Source organism: Pagrus major, chromosome 12 (genome assembly GCF_040436345.1).
Source record: "Pagrus major chromosome 12, Pma_NU_1.0".
Taxonomy (NCBI): Eukaryota; Metazoa; Chordata; class Actinopteri; order Spariformes; family Sparidae; genus Pagrus; species Pagrus major.
The window spans coordinates 5,723,702-5,745,352 of record NC_133226.1 but is presented as its reverse complement, the minus strand read 5'-3'; the positions used below and the strand labels follow the sequence as shown (position 1 = coordinate 5,745,352).

At 40.8% G+C, this 21,651-nt stretch overlaps 2 protein-coding genes across 3 annotated transcripts; one reads left to right on the top strand and one right to left on the bottom strand.

The window, feature by feature from the left end:
* Positions 1 to 1,298: 1,298 nt before the first annotated feature.
* Positions 1,299 to 10,934, bottom strand: rnf180b (ring finger protein 180b). 2 transcript variants are annotated; one of them, XM_073478569.1, is made up of 8 exons: positions 10,850 to 10,934; positions 9,821 to 9,921; positions 8,803 to 8,898; positions 7,810 to 8,520; positions 6,434 to 6,562; positions 5,736 to 5,955; positions 5,211 to 5,336; positions 1,299 to 4,213 (listed from the first exon to the last, which is right to left on the bottom strand). In XM_073478569.1, the coding sequence occupies exons 2-8, from the start codon at positions 9,875 to 9,877 to the stop codon at positions 4,017 to 4,019; spliced, it is 1,536 nt and encodes a 511-aa protein (XP_073334670.1). In that variant the 5' UTR covers positions 9,878 to 9,921; positions 10,850 to 10,934; the 3' UTR covers positions 1,299 to 4,016. The 2 variants fall into 2 exon arrangements, with proteins under 2 accessions (XP_073334670.1, XP_073334669.1); XM_073478568.1 differs by having other exon boundaries at positions 10,854 to 10,934.
* A 3,926-nt stretch (positions 10,935 to 14,860) lies between these two features.
* Positions 14,861 to 16,438, top strand: htr1ab (5-hydroxytryptamine (serotonin) receptor 1A b). Its single transcript, XM_073478237.1, has one exon. It carries the CDS (start codon positions 14,981 to 14,983, stop codon positions 16,229 to 16,231), a length of 1,251 nt encoding a protein of 416 aa, XP_073334338.1. The 5' UTR covers positions 14,861 to 14,980; the 3' UTR covers positions 16,232 to 16,438.
* The last annotated feature ends 5,213 nt before the right edge of the window (positions 16,439 to 21,651 follow it).

Sequence of the window (21,651 nt, the reverse complement as noted above, 5' to 3'; positions counted from 1 at the left end):
TCCCCCCCCCCAAAGCAGGTGTGCGGAGCAGGACCGTGTAGCGGGCCGGACGGACCCCCAGCAGCTCCCTCTGCATCCCAGCCGAGAGGAGAGTCACCTTCAGCCCCTCCTGAAGGCCGACAGGGAGGCTGCTCCGTCTTCCGCCGCGCGCTCACGTGTGAGGAGGATTCAGAGAGAGCCAACAGCAAAACAAGTCGTCACCCGCCGACTGACGGTTAACTGTTTAGGAGCAGCAGCGCGCCGCCAAACACCACCAACTCCCCCATCTGAGGCAGAGCGTCGAAACTGGGCGGTGAGGAGGGTTTGAAGGCATGGACAGATTTAAAGACATTTTTGTGTCACAACAATTTTAGTCTACTTGCACATCACTGTTCTACATGAGGAGACAGTCTGATTTTTCACGTTGTTAAACCTTTTTTTTTTCTTTTTAAAAAAAGCTGCTTTGGCTCTTTTGGCCACCAGGGGTCAGGATATCTCAAAAACAAGCTGCCAAGCCACGCCCCTTTCCGGTTTGCCCCATGGGACCGTATATCGGAAAGACTTTGTATGGTAGCGAATAGAGAAAGACAATTACTCGATCCCGTTTGCATTGTGTGATGAACTACACATAGGATCTTTGTCAGTTTAAAAGATAATTTTCCAAGTCAAAGTTTGTCATGAAACTAATGAAATATCAGACTGTAAAAGTACTATGTCATTACACAGTCGTGTCAGTGACATCATACTAGGTTTCTCTGAAATAAGGTCCCATGAGGCAACCCGGAAGGGGCGTGACTTTGGCGTGTAGTTTGTAGTCCTAAAACTTTGGAATCAGCATTTTTGCGTATCCGGTTCCCTCGTCTCAAAGTCAGTGACTTTTTGAATGGGTTTTCGGTAAAATGCCTGAAATGTGGTCTGTGGTTACCACAGCCTTAAGATATTTTGTTCTACGACGTAAAATACATCAGAAATGTCTCACAGTTGAATTATAATCCGCCTAAGTGTCTTAAAAACGTTGGTTGCTAACAAGTAAATGAGACTACAGAAGTTGTAAGGGACATTAAGCGTCATCAAACCGAGCACGGAGAATCATCTGCTAACAAGTCAGTCTTTACAGGCCGACTTTAGTTACAAACTATTCTAACTCTACCCACAACTTGTAGATTGATCAATTCACAGAAAACATGTATAGTAATTGTGTAGTAACCAGTTTATGGAAACATCACCATCATTAGCAAAATCTCAAGAGATCCACTGTGACAGGTTGCTTTGAGTTATAGAAATGTAGAGAGAGGAGCGAATAAACAGGGTTCATCAAGTTTTCTGTTAGGATAGCTTTTTATTCATGAACCGTTTTCAGTAATTGATGGGGCCCAACATGTTTTGCTTTTATCTTTTAATACTGAACTGTTGAGCAAACAAAACAACTCAGAGATGTTAATCCAGAAAATAATGAGACACCACATTTTTCTACATAACACAAGCAGACACCATATTTTTCTAAATAATACAATTAAAACACATCAATATGCAAAATTTGACCCCATATTTAAATTTCAAAAAATACACGGACATAGAGCTTGTATGTTAATTTGAATGTAGATGATTTTTTTTCAGACGTTTGTAACTTTTACAGACTTCTTTTCCTTTAAGAAATAGACATGTTTTATATTATCTAAACTTCTTTCTGGTTTCATACAAATATAGTGTTTACAATACAGTCTTTGCCAGAGAGCTAGAACTCAAAGTTGCATGTTTCCAGTTTCACAGCACTGGTTTCAGACATAAGGCACAGACTAAGCAAAGGCACAATACTGAAATGAGTATTTTACACAACTGTGAATCTGATTTTCTGTCTGTTATTTACTCTCCTGCTGCAGTCAGCCCCCTCAACCAAACAATCATTCACACCACTTAATAGTTTCTACTGTCTTTACTCGTCAGGTATTTGGGTTCTGAGCCTCCCTCTGCTTTGTAAATAAAACAACATGTACAAGTAAGCACTTCAAATTTGATCTTAAATCAGCATCACTCAACAAAATACAAAGATTAAACTTCCTCCGGTGACGCTGGAGCAAAATTACAAGTGATTGATGAGTCTCATGCTAAATATTTAAGGTCCCATAATGTAACAAGTGGGATTTCTATGTATTTTTTAATCTTAAAGCTTAGCTTTGTATCAGATATTCTGTCAATGCAACTTGTAAACGGTGATTTTGTTGTTCTTTTCTGTACATGTGACATCTACTGCATGTCTGTCTGTCCTGGGAGAGATATCCCTCCTCTGTGGCTCTTCCTGAGGTTTCTTTTTTTTTTTCTCAACATGGCAAGTTTTTCCTCACTTGAATCGAGGGTCTAAGGACAGAGGATGTCGTTCACTGTACTGATTGTAAAGCCCATTGAGGCAGTGTGATTGTGATTTTGGGCTATATAAATAAAATGATTGGATTTGACTTCGCAAAGGTGCTGTATATATACTGTGAAAGCATCAAAATGCTCAATACACAGGCTGTATTCAGAAACTGTGTCTTACATCTAGCTGTCAGGACTTCTGTAAGGTTGTGATGCCACAACTACACAGTCTCCGCCCTCAGCCACGCCCCCAGCACAGCTGTGGTTGCAAAAACACTGGCAGAGTTTTTGTGGAAACAGGGTGGGCGGCTACTGCTCAGGCTTGTGTGAGCTGACCAATCAGAGCAGACTGGGCTTTTCATGAGGGGGCCTTAAAGAGACAGGCACTAAAACAGAGCATTTAGTCAGGACGTGAATAGAGGTGCTGCAGCAATGGACAGTATATACAAAAATAATGTGTTTTTTTAACCTTACAGCATGTCATTTCCTAGTAGACACCCAAAACAAAAATATGAACCTGACAATGGGAATTACATGGGACCTTTAAAGGTTTTGTATGCATTTATTGCTGACATAATTTTTTTTTTTCGTATCACTTTGTCTCCCAACATCCCACCTGTGCTTCATATAAGAAATAACTCATAACTCTGGGAATATAACTTATTTGCTTTCATTAGAGAGTTAAATGAAAAGGGCCATCAGTGATCTCATGTCTATGCGTTAAGTAATGTACAGAGCTGGAGCCAGGATGTGGTTAGCCTAGCATAGCAGCTAGCATGGCTCTGACCAAAAGGCTAAAAATACACCTAAACACACTGCTAAAGCTCGTTAATTATAACATAACTTGTATGGTCATTCCATACACAACAAAAACAACAATTTATGGTTTAAGGATGGATACATGTTTTACAATTTCTTGAAAAAAAGATCAGTTTATCCATCAGCTCAGTACTTAGATGCAATTCCGTCTTCTTACATTAAATACATAACAGCAAGGCAGCATAAGGGTTCAACATTCCCACCTTAAACAGGCTGTAAAAGGGGCTTCAGAGTTGTTGGTAAGCCTATTTTTAAACTTTGGACCAAGCCAGGCTAGCTGCTTTCCCCTGCTTCCAGTCTTTACGCTAAGCAAGGCTAATTGCTTCCCAGCTCCAGTACTCAAGGCACATATCAATCCTGTATTTTGTGTCCAATGATCACTTCCATTATTACCAAATTGTTCTACCACCAAACAAAGGTTTCATTACCAAACACCACACTTGATGAGCTACCACTGATGTCCAACATAACAGAATTAAAAGAGGAAGCGCCATTCTGCTTTGGGCAGTGGTGTTTTCCTGTATTTCAGCCTCATCCATTACTTCTCACTGAAAGGACAACTCCCAGTTTGTTATTGCACACAGGCCAACAAAAAATAAAAATATTCAAATCATCATCAAATGTTTGAAGTTAGTCTTCAGTCAGTTAACCAACATTGTAAACTTTTCCAACCATTTGTGCAAATTTCAAGCTTAAAATTGTTCAGATTCCTGCTCCTCATATCATCCACATCTGCTATTTCTGAGATTCTTTACCATTAATATAACAGGTTTGACTTTCCAACTAGTGAAACCAGAAAAAACACACATAACTCCTCTTGAAAGAAGAAAAACTGCACTGCAGACTCTGGAGTGCTTCTCAGTTTTTCAAAAGAAGAAGTAGTACATGAGGAAACAGAGGAACAGGAAAAACAGGATCCAGTTGATTGAGTGGATGTAGACGATGACCAGACCGATGTCAAAGAGCCAGCCGCGCATGTCGGTGAGGTCGAAAGCATCCAGCGTGAAGCCTCCGTGGGCAAAGTGCCAGCGTCTTCCTGCCATCGCTGCCCGTCTCTGCTCTCCTGAAGTTAGACAGATACAATGACCATTTGTATTCAAAATGAATTAACACAATTTTATGCTCGTTTGAAATTACAATGCAAACATTTTTAGCCGCAAAAAGTCATTCAGTCTATTGCAGATTCTGAAATGTTAGGCCTGTAAGATTTCACTTTATCAACCAATTCCTCACAAAATTCCTGAAACAAGGTGAGCCTGAACGAGGTCTTTTGGTAGAATTGTCTTGTTTTGTTTATTCAAAAAGACCTTATGGCTAAATATTAAGAACTTGCAATATTACATTTCCATTTTATTCTTGTTTTTATCTAAAATTAGGACAAAATTCATAACCAGTTTTTAGTTTAATTTTCTACTTTAGGTGCACAATGTAGGCCAATCTAAAAACTAAAATTTAATTAATACACAAATAGAAAATAAAATGTCTAAAATAAATTCATTTTAATATTGGCATCCCCCATTTTCCATAGACAGAGGCTAAAAAACTCGGGAGATGCTTTTCAGTGAAATTATTGTTGCTGAGTATTGCGCAAAACATTTATGGTGTTGTGTAGCATACTTTTACAACCACCATATTCCATATATATACATATATTGATATACTGTATACATATATATACACCATAGACAGTAAGTTCACAGTAAGTTCACTGTGTAGCTATGCTTATCTTGCTGGATTTGTATCACTGCCGTTTTATTGTTTGTAAAGCCATTTGTAGGATTGAACTTCTCAACTGCTGTAAAGATAAAGTTTATTATAGGCACTAAATTGTATGGGAAAGTAGCAGTAACATGTCTGCTTTCTTAGTGAACAAGGTCAGGGCATGAGAGCAACTTTAAAATGAGGTCAGTCATATAGAGACGCATGTTTTTCACATGTCTAGTGATAAACTGTTTTCAGAAACAGCACCCTGAGAATTCACTGTCAAAAGGCAGAACTGAAAACACTGTCAGACAAAAGGAGAGAAAAAAGTATGCCAACTTCTACAAACACTTTCTCACCCCAGAAGGTATGGAAGCGCTTGCGACAACTGGGCAGAGGCCATTTTGCACAAGAAGCACCCTGGAAGTTCTGCTTGCGGGCGTAGTACACTTTGGGGAAGAAGGTCTTCGCTGTTTGGTTGAGCTCTGAAGAGGAGGGAGAACAGTCATTATTTCATCCGTTTGTTGAAGGCAATATGCCATTATGACTGTACTGTAGGTCATTTCTATCAAGGGCAGGGCTACAACTAATGATTTACAATTTTTTTCCCCCATCCATCCATTACAACCAATTATCCTGTGCAGGTAGGCAGGGGACTGCAGCCTATCCCAGCACACATGCAACAGGAGGTGAATACAGGCAATTTAGAGCCTCCAGCATGCCCCTGGGCTCAGAACAATGAATCATTTAGTCTATTAAATATCAGACACCTTTGAAAAATACCCATTGCTATTTTCCTAGAGACAACGTGGCATCTTCAAATTGCTTGTTTTATCCAAAAGCACAAAAATATTCAATTTACAATTACATGAAACAACACTCACCTTTGTGGAAGTTGGTGTGTGAGATGAGGGTGCGGCAGAGGGGGCAGGTTGTGTTTGTCGGTCGGTTCTTGGCGATGGTGCGGAGACACGGCTCGCAGAAGGTGTGACCGCAGGGCTGACAGCTGTAAGGGCTGAAGTAGACGTCGAGACATACCGCGCAGGTGAGGCCCTCTCTGTCCTCCTCCTCACTGTCCAACAGTGAAGAGCTCACACTCTCAGCCTGGACACACACACAGAACTTTAGCAACAACTTCCATCAAGATTTTTCAATTGTATAGGCATGCTATAGCAATCCCCAATTTTTTTCATCATGATCCATGCTTTATTCCCTGAGAAATTAATGAAAATGTGAAAAAACACCCCATCTTGCAATGTTAAAGAACGTAAGAAAACAATCCTGGATCTGTCCCTTTCATCCAGATCAGCACCAAAAGTTAATGGGGTCTATTCTGGGCCAAGACCCATCCTCCATCCAAGTTTCCTGAAAATCCGTTGAGTAGTTTTTGTGTAATCCTGCTGACAATCCAACTAACTAACAAACAGACCCGAATGAGAACATAACCTCCTCGGCGGAAGAAATAACTTCCGAGGCTTTTTAATTTGATGAGGCTTTAAAAGAACTGTGATTTAATTTTCTGTTCAGTGGTAGTGATTTTGAATTAGACTCTGATACGCCCACGCCGTCAGTGCTCTCTCACCTGCTCCTGCTCCAGCTGACTGTGCAGCCAGCGCTCTCTCCTCCTCTGTTTCCTCCGCAGACCCTTCAAACGGTTCTTCTCTCGTTTGCTCAGTCTGTTTGAGGCCGGGGAGGCCATGAAGGCTTGAGGCTGAGAATAAGATACACACACCACACAACGAACATTAAGAATTCCAAAGTAGTCACTGAAAAACAACAGAATCAATGAGGAAAATTCATGATGTTAACTCATTTATGAAGAGATTATTTAACCACAACAGCACTAACTGCTTCATCTTTTTCTGAGGTGTTAGGCTATAAAGGAACTGCTTATGACAACCACAGTCAACATCAGCATGAAACAAAAGTCCTGCTAACTTCACTGAGCAAGAGACTACAGTCTTCACCACGTTCTACAATACGAAAGTGGCAGACCACTTTAATAACAATTATTCAGCTATGTGTGATCAGACAGAACCTGAATTCCAGAGGCAGCGTAACTGAGTACATAAAAGGTCTAAGGAAATATGCTAATTCGCCTTGTGCAACGCAAAAACACCAGTCGACACAAGTTCGTAATGTTGCAACAAAAAAAAGGGGGCTAATGGATCTGCTTCATAAACAGAGAGATGAAAGGAAAAAGGAAAGAAGAAAGAACTGGAGCTTCTGGTGAGATCTGAGTTCACAGTCTGAGTTGCCACACAGAGGTCTACTCGCACAACGTGATCAGTGTGTCAGGATCAGGATTCATCTTCTGGTGATCATGAATATCCACAGCATGTTTCTTGTACAGTGTATCAGGCCACTGATTTTCAAGATACCTCAATATATATCAACTTACATGCGGAAAAAAAATACCAGTTATACATGGAAAGCCTCTGTCATCCTGTCTGTCCTCCCGACTCTTTCTGCCCAAAAAACAGTGTCTGGCTCCCGCAGTTGAATGGCGGTGATTATGTGACGTGATTCAGAGCAAAAAAACTTTTACTCGCCATGTCTTTGTCGCCTTCCATTATTGTGTTGTTGTAGTTACTGTCTCTGGCAACGTTGTTGTCATTAAACTTAATTGCAAGTAAAGTGGACAGTGTGCAGGAGTTTTTTTCCTGATAAGGTAATTATGTAATTCAGAGCAAAGAACGTATCTTTGTCATTTTCCAGGATGCATGGTGGATCAGGAACTCAATCACAACACATTATAACTGCATTCAGTGACAGTTTAGCCACCAGAATGCCCCAATTCTAGCTTTTTAAATCATTGTCAACAAATCCCATGAAAAAAAAAATGTGCTAAATGGGAAATAAAAAGAATAATTTTAATATATTGTAATCACACTGAAATGATTAATAATTGTCTACAGTCGTAATAAATGCAGATTATTTTTAATTCGCTGTAAATACCGGCACTTCCTCGTCCTGCTCAGCCACACTGTCAGAGATGGATCTCCCTCTGAGGAACAGGGCTGACTCAGACGCCTCCTCATGGACAGCTGTGCTCTCTGGAGAAGACTCCACGTCCTCCACAGTGTGCAGCAGCTGTTGATGCAAAGGTGACCCTGTGTTTCCAGAGACAAATGAATGGCGGGCGACAGGGGCGTCAGAAGCCTCACCGTCAGTGTCAAACTGCTGACTCATGGGCTCTGTCCCTGCCCTCGTCATCCCGACGGCAGACCTGTCTACAGGGCCTGCGGGGCAAAAACAAGAGGACCTGATGGTGGCGTCATCTTCCGAACTGCAACGTCTCCTGTGAGAGATGCAGTACAGAGGGCTGAATGAAAACGACTGGGCGTTAGAGGCCTCTGCAGGGCTGCTGTCGGACATGACGGCAGCACAGTTAAGCTGTAAACTCTCCAGTGCAGTCCTGTTCAGTTCAGGCCTCTGCTCTTTGTCCTGAGAGCCATCTGCCAGCAGACCAGCCAGCTCCTTCCTCGGCCTCGTCCTCCTCGGCTGGACAATGAGGACGTAGTGTTTGTGGTCACGGTCCACGCGGCTTTTGTTGAAGTGGACGGTGGCGTCCCGGCCGCAGGGACACTCACTGCGGTTAATGAAGTTGAAGCCGCCCAAACGAGCTGAGCAGTTCTGGCAGTTCAGTTTTCCTACAGTCCACTGGGCCTAGACAGAAACCACAGACACATTAATCTCAGTCACACTGTTTCTTTTTGAAAATGTTAAATCCATTTACCATTTTTCTATTTTTAAACATAGAGCTGCAACAGATGTTTATTTTTCTTATCAATTCATCCATTGACTTTTTTAAATCAATATTGATAAAAAAAAAGTTAAAAAAGGGCCATCACATGGCCAAAGTGACATCTTCAAATTATTAGTCTTCTCTGTCAAACAGTCCAAATCTCAGCAAGTGCACGCAGTTCAATTCATAACTGACACACTTACCTGGTGAACTGAGGTCAGGATCCACTCTGGCAACGTGTCAACATTCACGTGCCAGATACTGCAAACAGCGTCTAAGCTTTCATCCGTGTTTTCAACCTGCGTCAACATAAGGACACACAGTCAACCAGGACGACCCCAATCAGATCCAGTTTCTTTGAAACCGAGCTGTTATCTTTTGAGTTTTCCCAACCCTGATGACCCAAAACAACTAATGTAACTTTCCTTTATCACAATTTCCCAGAGCCCAACGAGCCCAATCTTCAAGTTGTATAAAAGAGACAAAAGCAGTAAATCCTCATATTTGAGAGGTTCCAAACACAGAATATTTGGCATTTTACTTGTAAAAAGTTCCACAAGCTCCAAAACTGTGGAACAAGCTCCCTGAATACCTGAGGTCTGCTAAAACTGTCAGCTCATTTAAATCAGAGCTTTACAAATTACTGTTTACTGTGGCTCTCATAAAAGGTACATTCATAACGTCTTTATATTTCTATCTTTTTAATTGCTTGCTACATTTTCTTAATGTCTTATTATTATAATCTCTGTAAAGTGTATTGTCATGTATCTGAATGGTGCTATATAAATAAACATTACATTTTACACAAGGCAAAATTATCTAAGTCCTCCGTGATTAATTTCCAAACTGATTAATCAACTCACTGTGTCATTACTAGTTATACTGTAGCTGTGCAAACAGTAAACAATTCCTCAAGAGCAAAGCCGGGCTGCAACAAGCAATTATTTTTATTATTGATTATAATTGATGTATTCAAATTGCTTTTTTTGTCCAACCAATGGTCCAAAATCAAAAGACTCTTCATTTACTCTCATAATGACAAAGAAAAGCAACCAATCCTCACATGTAAGGAAATTAAACCAGCAAATGTTTGAGATTTTTGCTCGAGAAATGAAGTGATTATGAAGTGATTAGTGAAATACATGCAAGAAGTGAGAATTTTCACAAGAAGCAACTTAAGACTCTCACTGCAAAATCAGACACAGAAGGTTTTTCACCAACCGTTGACAGACATGACGAGTCTATGACGCCTTTCCGACACCTCCTGCAGCGGAGCATGGTTCTCTCTCGTCAGGCTCTCCAACACAACGTTTTCAGTCCAGCTGTCAGTGATGATGAGGACAGACAAAACACAGTTTAGACACACAACTGGAAACACAACACACACCACAATGGCAAAAAATACTGTTCTTCTTTAAAGTTCAGGTTGGAGTTAGTTATTAAATATGTTTTGCAAAACCCTGCTTGTAGCGCAAATGTAGCCAGGGCTAACTGAGTCAAAATGTTTAAATATAGATGTGCGTTACATAAAACCTCAGACTTGATAGTTGTAAAAGAGTTATATTATGACTGCTGAAAGATAAGTTGTTGCAGTGATTGACCTATTTACATTTGAGGTAACCTGATGCTTAACCTTATGTGACTGCTGCATATTTATATTGATGTTGCTATTTTTACAGTGAACCTATTTACAATTCAGAGAGGAAAATACATGTTAGGTAAATGCAAATTAATGACATCTACTATGAGAAAAGTATTTGGGTACTTGATCATTAGAGACATGTGTGCTTGTTCACGTGTTATTCTAAAACTATGCGTGTTAATATGCTGCTATGACAGCCTGAGGTCAGTTAGGGTTATCAGTGAGGGGGGAAAACAGCCCCAGACCAAATGTATGAACAGGGCTGCCTACTGTCGTTCTGCCTGTTATGCCTGTTGTGTGATATAAGGCTGTGAAGTTAAAATAATTTGCTGGATTCAGTCGTTTATTCAGTACCAGGTTGAGAGGATTTCGGGTCTCTCCCTCAGTGGCCGAACTACATCTGTGAAATGACAGTTAAATTTGTAGTTTTCTCTAGTTCTAGCATGTTCGGTGCAGAGCTAACAATCACAGTTACACAAACACATTTCTGCTGCTAACTTAGCCCTGCTAACCACAACAACAGGTCCTCTTGTGGCGTTCACGCCAAGAAATAACATCCCACAGACAATGACAGTCACGACGTTATTGTTTCTGTTCTCCAGACTCACCTACCTGACAGCTGGGGGGGAATGTCTGAGTTGTGGCAACGAAGAAAACCATAAACATCCATGAAGAGAAGCTGAGCACACAAACAAGAAAGTGAAGCAGCCTGCCCCTTTAAACGAACCGTGACGTCAACAAGACTGGGACGCTACGGCGAGTCTAGTAGACCAAGAACCACAAAAACCGTTCGCTTTAAAGGCTTAACCGGCCAAGAGCGTAGAAACGATTAGGAGAGTGGAGAAATAAAGCGAAAATAAAAGAAATTTACATTTAGAGTCATCAAGCGATTCCAATAGATCACATCCCTGCCGCCATGACGGTATAGTCTTTTAGATTACACTCAGTTAAATTGAGTTTAGAGTGGGAATCAAAAGATGACAGGTATTACCTACAACGTCCTGCTCTAAGACAATATATTACGTTGCTAAACATAAAATAAACTGTTGTTGCAAAATGCAAAATTTCAGACCCCATTAAAACTAGTTCTTGTTCAACCACAAGGCAGCACTGCCATGTTACTGCGGTCACGCCGTGTCATAGCGCCATCTTCACTCCAGCAGCGCTCTGTGGCCCTGTCGACACCCAACATCGACTGCGCATCAACATTGCTTTGTACTGTGAACTGTAAAGCTCTTTTTTCGTATTTTCCTTCGTTGAACTGCAGACTAGTCTACGCCTGTCAATAATTTATTTTTCTTACAATGCAGCCCTTTTTTTAAGATGTCAAAATCATGAAGATATCCCATTCAGACATAAAAAAAATCCCTTAAAAAGACTAAAATCAAATAGTTGAAATCAAACTCCAGCAGAGTATCTCTGAGATAATAATAACAGCGTGTTCTTACTGCAGAACTCTTTAATAATTTGATAAGATTTTCAATATCCCATTTAAAATTGAAATTGTTTCAATTTTCAAACTTTTAACTTCACCAGATTCCTGTACAACATGTTCTTGACTACCGCTGTGATAATTTGTGCTCTTAGTCATGACAAGGTGTGCATGAAACTGTGATGGTTGATATGATGCAGCCCTGACACGTCTTCTTTTGGAGGCCTGATATTAGCTGTTCTGCTTAAGGGCACTGTAGGTAGACATGATTGTAGTCAGCAGTTAAGAACAACACTTAAACTTTTAGCTCATTTTTTACAAAGCTTTAAGTCCTTGTCTTTACTGAGTAAAAGGTGCCCTCTTGATGCCCCGACAGTATATAAAACATGATAAAGTGCCCTCTAGGCTGCCCTACATGCTGTGACTCATATCAGTTAAATAGTTAATAGTCCTCTGAGAGGTGCAGCAGCCCCCCCTCCACATGAAGCTGGTGACCGTTTGATTTTTCCACCCCTGACCCTCAGACAGCCTCAGTCCACCACTGTTGGCTCATAAACAGTTTCCTGTCAGAGCTCAAACACAAACTGTTCCTGTGATTCTTTTTTCATTCACTGATCTGTGTTGACTTGTGAATGGATGGAAGTGTCATCACCTGTCACACGGTTAGAGGCAGGTCAAAGAGACACTCTGTAAATGAGTCATTCACAGGTTCATTCATTCTGTCTGCCCCACTGAGCCGATGGATGGATCCAGTGTATTTTTAGTCAACCCAAAGGAGACGTCACTAAACATGGCACCATTTCCCATTTACACCATGACAACATGCTGACACAGTTTGACACGTCAGCTCTCTCTCCTCATCCATGTTGAGGTATGTGTGAGCACATCACACTCACACTTTACTGTACTGTGTCATTAACTCTTACCCATCAGGTCCTTTCCCTATTGATGTGGTACCTGCACAAGCTGTGGCATGAAGCCGCTCAGGGTTGGATATTATGTAAAATACTTTACCATAATAATAATAATAATAATTTCAATGTAAATTGTCCTTTGCTTACAAAAGCAAAATATATTTGTGCTTTGCTAACATGAGGGTGTCCACCTTTGGTGAACTTTGACATGTCTATTTGTGCAGCTGATCAATAACACACTGTCCCGACAGTGCTGACCTGAAAGAGAAGGCTTTAATCAATAAACACATAAATAAATAATCTCTTTCCTCTGGAGAATAAAAGCATTTTTTTATTTCTTTGTGTCAAGTTTATTATCAAAGGAAGTTTTCAGTTTGTCTGCCAAGTGCAGTGTCTCACAATATATGCAGTATTAGCATCACTGTGCAAGCTGATGGGTATTCATGTACTGAAAGGACCTACTCTAACCGTTGTTAGTAAATAACTAACAGTATAGGAACCGACACATCTTACTGTACCATGAGTCACTGGAGTTGTTGTCTCATTGCACAGACAGATGAAAATTTTGCTTTGCTTTCAGAGTTGACAACCCTGATCTTATCATTTTAAGCTTACAGTGTGTGTACTGAGGCTTGGAGACAGTTTGTGCTGAAATCTAATACTAGGGTGTGGATATGCTAATGTGGAGATTTTGGCTCAGTCCAGTTCATCCTGTGCTGACTGAGGATGTGTACCACATTTTATGTACGTAATTTTCTGGTACATGTTTTGATATTCAGTACAAGAAGCCTTTATGGTCCCTACATGCTCAGTAGAAGCTTCTATTTTCAACCTGTCAAATCATTATTAAACACCCGCGGTCCACCTGCACAGGTGCTTCCACTTATCTGGCCTAATTAGACCTCTTCTGGCACTCTTCTGGGACTACACACACTGTACTCTCCTGTTAGATCTGTACGTACATTCCTTAAAGCAGGATGACCTTAAAGATCCTTGAACTTTTATATGTCAATATTAAAATAAAGAATATGGAGTTTGGTGACTTCCCCTAAATCCAGATTTAGTTGCACCCAACTTCAACCAACAGAGGTCTGATCAGAAGATTCAAAACACCTGAGTATTGTAGCTGTGTGGGCAGTTGAGTTTCTGAGTCTTAAACATGGAGAGGTGAGGGACATGCAGAAGTTTCTTCACCTCTCTCTATGATTGTTTTTATAGGATATTGATAATCTTCATATGTAGAACTGACAGTGGATTTCTAAATGATTTGATGTGATGTGTGAAATGATGTGACTTTTATTAGTACAGTTTTAAAATACATTTTTGAAGTATCATATTTATTGAACAAAAATGGCCTATTCCTGGACGAATACAAACCTTACCCACTAAGTCGCTATGTAACTATCGTGTGTGTAAACAAAATAAAACACAACTACTTATAAGGAGTAAAATAAAGAAAACTGAGCATTCAGCTGTTTAAGGAGAGAGGAGAGGCTTGTCCGGCATATTTATTTTATATTCCATACAATTATGTTGATATAAGTGTGTGTGTGTGTGTGTGTGTGTGTGTGTGTGTGTGTGTGTTCTCTCTCTCTCTCTCTCTCTCTCCCTCTTTTAGTCTTTTTTGGACATGTTATGAGAGAGGACCAACGCCAGGTGGCAGTGTCTCACCTGGCGGCGTCAGAGCGCTGACTGTGGTGCTGAAAGGAGAATTTCAAAATAAAAAATGTACTTTTCAGTTTATTAACTGACAGCAAGATAATCTTTAACCATATTCTTCTTCTTCTTCTTCTTCTTCTTCTTCTTCTTCTTCTTCTTATTATTATTATTAAAGCTAATAAAAGTTTTTCTTTACACTGCGGTTGAACTCTTCTGTAAGAGACACATCATGTCACTACAGATCAGTTCACTGACAGCAATAAAGTCAGACTGATGAGGTTTAATTTGACACGGATGCGAATTTCGAAAGCTGCTTTACAACCTGATGAACTTCTCCCGAAGGACAACATCCACTTCTTTTAAGAAAATGAATTTATTAAAAAAGTCAAAAACATTGATTTGACTTTCAGCCTGAAGCGCATAAAAAATAAAGAAAATAATTCAGGTGTGTTTGTTTAATATCTCCCTGCACATCTTCACTGCCCTCAGCTGCCGACTAAACGGACACAAGCAGTCAGACTGTGTTACATCCTCGCAGACAAATGACGCAATTTCCATCACTGGTATAAATACGCGGCATCATTCTCCGTCAGCAGCCGACACTCGCAGTTCACACTCTCTCTGCTGCGCCCGACACTTCACTATGCGCTCTTCAAGGTGCGACGGTGTGGTGCGCACCGGGCTCTCCATCAAGTAACGGAAGCTCTCCAAAACACTTTACGAGTTTACCAACAATGGAGGAGACGAACAACACGACAGCCTGGACTCAGTTTGACAACCCTTCCAACAAAACCCCCAAACCTGAAGAAGAGGAGGTGAAGCTGAGCTATCAGGTGCTCACCTCCTTCCTGCTCGGCGCGCTCATCCTGTGCGCAATCTTTGGGAACGCGTGCGTGGTGGCAGCCATCGCCTTGGAGCGCTCCCTCCAGAATGTGGCCAACTACCTGATCGGCTCTCTGGCTGTCACCGACCTGATGGTGTCGGTGCTGGTGCTGCCCATGGCGGCGCTGTACCAGGTGTTAAACCGCTGGACTCTTGGGCAGATTCCGTGCGACATCTTCATCTCTCTGGATGTGTTGTGCTGCACCTCGTCCATCCTGCACCTGTGCGCCATCGCTCTGGACAGATACTGGGCGATAACCGAGCCCATAGAGTACATGAAGAAGAGGACGCCGAGGAGAGCCGCCGTCCTCATCAGTGTCACCTGGCTCGTCGGGTTCTCCATCTCAGTGGCGCCGATGTTGATCATGCGCTCCCAGCCCAGCAGCGTGGCGGAGGACAGGGCGAATCCAAAACAGTGTAAGATCAGACAAGACCCCTGGTACACAATATACTCTACATTCGGGGCTTTTTACATCCCCCTGACGCTGATGCTGGTTCTATACGGGCGGATATTCAAAGCGGCCAGGTTTCGGATCAGGAGGACGGTGCGTAAAACAGAAAAAAAGAAAGTGTCCGACTCTTGCTTGGCGTTATCTCCCGCCCTGTTCCACAAAAAGACACCCGGGGACGCGCAGGGCAAGACCTGGAAAAGGAGCGTGGAGCCCCGGCCGCTGCCGAGCGTCAACGGCGCGGTGAAACACGCGGAGGACGGCGAGTCTCTGGAGATCATCGAAGTTCACAGCAACTCCAAAGGCAACCTGCCGCTGCCCAACACCCCGAGCTCGGTGCCGCTGTTCGAGAGCAGGCACGAGAAGGCGACCGAGGCGAAGAGGAAGATCGCGATGGCACGGGAGCGCAAAACGGTGAAGACTCTGGGCATCATCATGGGCACCTTCATCTTCTGCTGGCTGCCTTTCTTCATCGTCGCCCTGGTCATGCCTTTCTGCCAGGAGTCGTGCTACATGCCTCGATGGCTGGAGGATGTCATTAACTGGCTCGGCTACTCCAACTCTCTGCTCAACCCCATCATTTACGCGTACTTCAACAAAGACTTTCAGAGCGCCTTCAAGAAAATCATCAAGTGTCATTTCTGCAGACCGTGATGGTCCTCCAGGTGAAAGCCCTAAAAAACCGACAGCTGACGAAATTCTGAACGCAGACTGATGCTAAAAACTGATCAGAGGGCTCCGAATGATAACTGTCGATCATCGCCATCGTTATATTGACATATTCCCACAGGTGTCTGTAGCCTATGCATAGATAAAGCTGTGATCGTTTGATTGAAGCTCCATGTTCCTCATCCTGTTCTGTAACGTTCAATAAAGAAATACTTTTTCAGAATTCTTGAGGTCGTGATTTCTAAAATGTTTGTACAGACGGACGCCTTTAAATTCTGCTCAAAAAATGAGGGGAAAGTGAAAATACACCTCATGTGTCTGGCTTCAACACGTTGTAGGATAGCTTTGTTATGAATGATAAGTCAATCAGCAGTAAATGAACCGATACAAATGTGATAATTCATTTGGTCAAGTCATTTATTAAACTAAACGTCAGCATTTCTCTGGTTCTAGCTTCTCAGTTGTGAGCATTTCCTGCTTTTTTTGGTCTTATATGGCTGCAAATAGAATATGTTTGGATTTGGGACTGTTGGTCAGACAATATGAGACATTTGATGACGTCACCTTGGGCTCATGAGATATATATTTTTCATACATTTTAAATATTTTATAGCGTTAAAATCCATTTATTGAGATAATAAAGAGGGTTTTTTAATCATTAAAATGCATTTAGTTGCATCCCAAGTGCTTATATTTGACTCCACCTGTTCAAATAAACTAACTAATACTCCATATGTGGCAATAAGAAGAAAAGAAGAAAAGAAAATTATAGATTAATGCCTGAGGTGCCCCCAGAATTTGTTTCATTTGGGGGGCAGAGGGGGCCACTGAAAATCTTGTGATAAAATATCAGATAGAAACATATTGTGCATACAGTACTCATTACTGAGAGGCATATTAGCATTCGCAAGTGAGGGGGCCAGCAATTGCGGGCATCACTGATTAATGATCCAAATGAGCAGCACTCAGCAGGCACATTTACATTCACATTTACAGCATTTAGCTGAAGCTCTTATCCACGGTAACACTCCATATACATCCTCATTAAAAGGCTGGAATGAGCTGTTAAACATCTGCACTGAAAACACACACTCTTCTCTCCATAACACACACTCCAGTCTTTTCTTCAGGGCTTTTTTTCTCTCTGTGTCGATAATTATCAGCCAGCACGTGCACACAGTGTAAGGATGTGTGTGGAAATAATGGCATTAAACATCTGGCATCCACTACAGTAGTGTCCTCAAGCAAATGCAGGCAGACAGACACTTTTCCAGTGGAAGTCAACAGTCCGCAGTGAGTCCCAGGTGTGGGTTTGATCTGTTTCTGTGTGAATGTGGAGCAGAAAATGGACTCAATTTGATTAAATGACCTCTTCAACCACACTGACCTATTGGTGGGACGGTCATTACACACTCCTGCCATGCAGGTAGATATTGTTTAATAAAGCAACAGAGCTTAATTTCACATGTTGTTGGAGACCACAAAGAGTCTGTGATTTGAATGTTTCTCTCAAGCATCATAACGCGTCAGTGAGGAACAGAAAGAGAAGTCAAGTCAAATATACAGTATTTCTACAGCACATTTAAAACTACAAGAGCTGGCCAAAGTGCTTTACAAACAAAGACTAAAGAAAATAAGGTCAACAGGACAGACAATAAAAGATAATGCACATATAAACCGAGAGCAATAATATAAAAAACTACTGAAACAATCATAATGAGAGCCGATTAAGTAGTAACAATTTGATCAAGTTTGATCAAAAGCCACAGAAAAAAGGTTGATCTTGAGCCGTGGTTTGAACGATCAATCGCTCAAAGTTAGAATATTCTATTTCATCCTCTTAGACAGAGTGGAAAAATTTGATTTCAATAGAGTTACTTAAAGAGAAATCAAATGAGAAAATCTCTATGTTAATAGGTTAACACTAAGCTCAGATGTATACCGATATTTACCTTGCTTTCATTGGCTTATCAAGCACAGCATCTACACACTCTGATACACTGGGTGGCTGTTTGAACCCGAAAGTAGTTTGTAATCCATCAATAAAGACAGAAGAAGAAGACAAGGTAGAAGAAGCAGAAGCAGAAGAAGAAGAAGAAGAAGAAGAAGAAGAAGCTGTTTTCAGAGGAGGATATGTTCCATAAGGGTTCCAAGAGGAGTGAACGTCTACAATCTTATCAGAGCTGTGGAATATCAAATCATTCATCTTTGCACAGAACATCTGAGCTGTTTTATCCTCTGGTGTGCATAAACTACAGATTTTTTTGTACTTATTGTTAAAACATAAATATATGAAATTATCGGTTGTCTTATCCGTATCGGCCATCAGAAACAGCATCGGCTGAAAAAATTCTATATATTGTGTATCCGTAGATAATACATATATAGTATTTCTGAACTTAAATTAATCACAGTGGGACAGAATTTGATCCCCTGCAACAGAAAATATGTCACCCTCCTCAAAGTGTCTTCAAACAGCACCCTAAGCCCACAAACTCTCCCTCGAGCTCCACGTGCACTCTGATCCTCTCATCACATGCATGTGTGGATGTGCTGTGTCTCAGTGCTGACTGTGAAACAAACACAATCCTTATTACAGTCGAGAAAATGCATTTCATCATTCCAGGGGTTGACGCTGACATGAGAGAGAGAGCGTCTCGGATGAAGAAGCACTCATGCAAACACACAGAAACATTCGTCACCGTACACAAGTGGTCATAGAGAGGTTGCTTTTGGTTCGGGTAGCACCCCGCTGCCCTTTTCCTCCATCACTCGCAGCATCATAACATACTGTATAATGTAAGTCCATCTTAAAAAGGCTGTGCAGGGGGCACACAGATGGATGCTGGAGAGGTGGTCGCCATAGCGACATATGGGGGATGCAAACTCCGGGGGCCGGAGGGGCAATTACCTGATCAAAGGCCTGCTGCGACACAGGAATACAGAGGTGTGTGTGAGGGGCCCACAGCTGGCTGCCTCCTCAGACAATAAGCAGCTGTAGTTTGTATTCTTTGTTTCTTTCAGGCTCGCAGTGATACACAGTGACTGACTGCTGCTGTACAGTTGGATTAACCGTCAAAGTTGGTTTAACTCTCAGCAGTTTTTTACTTCCCTTTAAGTAGCTCTATGGTTATTATAATTATCTTTATCTGTTCATTCACATTCAGATTCTTTCAGTCTGCTCTTCATTAGAACTGTAGATGTTTACACTGAATTGAAAACCAAAGACTCCGTGCTATTTTATGGCTGCATCATTCCATCAAAAGGAAATATTCTACATGTCTCAAGAATCAGTTCTAGACAAAAGTTCAGCCTGGTGTAATTGGTATCTTTGGATAATACCTCCACTGGTAAAGTTCTGTGAGTCAGAACAGTGCTGTCCCACATGGCATGTGGCCCTCCAAAAGGCTAAAAGTTAAAGGTTAATTCTGGTTGCAACCCAGCTGATTTCTGAGATCGAGGACCTTGGAGACATTTCCATGGCTGTAGCCACCGATTAGGACAGTGACCTCATGCCTTCATACTCATCTGGGACAATGGTGTTTACATTCTACAGTTTTACAATTGTTTCAGTGTGAATACATAATTAAAGGTATCAGCTACACTGCTAAAAATAAGCCAGACAGGCAGGAACATGAGCAGTCAGATACAAAGATCTTAACTGTAATAAACTGTAATAGAGTGCTGCAAGGATGACAGATTGTTGTAGACCAACCTCATGAAGTTAGCATGGCCCTGGCTCCCTTGACATAAAGGTTATAGGATTTTTTCCATTGGATATTTTATTATTGTAGAAAATAAGTTCTGTTGCAAACACGTTTATGATACTTACATGTTTTGTTCAGCGAGATAATCTTCACACATGAACACCACTTTTGTGATTTTTTGAGCATATTTGCAAACCAGAAGTAAAAAGCTAACGTTAATCTATCTATCTATCACCACACAGCTTCTTACTTCATTATACTACACACTTCACTATAAATCAGTCAATCCACAAGTGGTCAAGTTAAGATATAATAATTCTCTGTGTTCGTTGTGATGCCGTTTAATGTCCCTGATAACCTCTGTTATCTCTTTCATTTAGACACTTGTTAGCAACCTTGAAAAATTAATTAGCGACAAACCTATTTCATGTTTTTTGACTCTTCCTGCTGCACTCTATTAAGTGGTTTTGTTTAAAGCCATAATATTTTTGCGAAATATCATTTCATTAATTTAACTTTAGCAATATTGTGAAAAAAGTGAAGAAGTTCTAAACTCCAGGGTATCAGTTTGCTCATTTCTCATCTTAGTACACAGAACTTCAGCCATCATGTAATAACAGGTTATTCTCCCGATTATTTGTCTGTTTCAGTGCTTTGAATAGCGTAGGTGTACAGTGATGACTCAAAGCTACTGTACCTGCGTGCCAGCTGGGGGGCCAGCACCCCCACAACTCCCCATTGATCCACAGCTGGAGGGGTGTATGACATCATATGTTACTGCCATAGGAAACATTACATTGGGGAAACATCAAAGCCAATTATGTGATGAAATCTGTTCTTATGAATAGCAATAAAAGTGGAGAAGTTAATTTTTTCAAAATTTTGATTGGCAAATGGTTCCTCAGAAAAGCCTTAAGATGATATTTTTATTAGTCACCCAACTTTTAAACTTAATTGCAATCACAATTGCAGAGCCTAAAACAAATATTACTTTTTTCTGTCCTAAATATATATATATATATATATATTTATATATATATATATATATATATATATATATATATATATATATATATATATATATATATATATATATATATATACACATAAGACACAGAAATGTTCGTCTGATAGTAAAAAGTTGATCTAGACTGATTTTCTTCTGCTTCTAAGTAATGTTTTGCTTGGTTAGAACTTTTCTCTGATCCAGTTTTATTCAGACCAAAAACTGTGATGACAGCTGAACCAATACAAAGCTAGTAAATTCGTCTGAATTAATCTTTCATTATTTATTTATTAATGTAATTATTTCTGCCACATTTAGTAACTGAACAATGCCTTCTGTGGTTTCTGGAGGAGGCTCATCAGGGTTATCTCACTTGGGATTTCCAATACCATTTTTTACCAAAACATCTGCAGGTGTGAGTGTTTAATGACAACAAGATATTTTTGACCTGCTTTATGGGAAGTGTAGGCATTTTGGATATCGGTCTACATACGGACCACAGCCTCCGCTACTTTGCTTCTGACTTATCTCTCTGTTATTTCTCTCTGTCATGTCAGCCTACTTTATGGAAGTGACAACAAATCACACTATTTAAGTGTGTTCCTGAAAAGCAAAGAGCTCACACAGCATGTTGTGTTGCTCTTAAATAAACTGGTATAAGTGAGAAAGTAAGTCAAGTTTATTAAATAAAG

What these genes read in the sequence shown, in the direction of transcription:
- rnf180b (XM_073478569.1), bottom strand. Translation starts at nt 9,877, where the DNA reads ATGCTCCGCTGCAGGAGGTGTCGGAAAGGCGTCATAGACTCGTCATGT. An exon ending in ACTCGTCATGTCTGTCAACG is followed by an intron (nt 8,899 to 9,820) that starts GTTGGTGAAAAA and finishes ATGTTGACGCAG; the next exon opens with GTTGAAAACACGGATGAAAG. An exon ending in GCGCTTCCATACCTTCTGGG is followed by an intron (nt 4,214 to 5,210) that starts GTGAGAAAGTGT and finishes GTCTAACTTCAG; the next exon opens with GAGAGCAGAGACGGGCAGCG.
- htr1ab (XM_073478237.1), top strand. Translation starts at nt 14,981, where the DNA reads ATGGAGGAGACGAACAACACGACAGCCTGGACTCAGTTTGACAACCCT.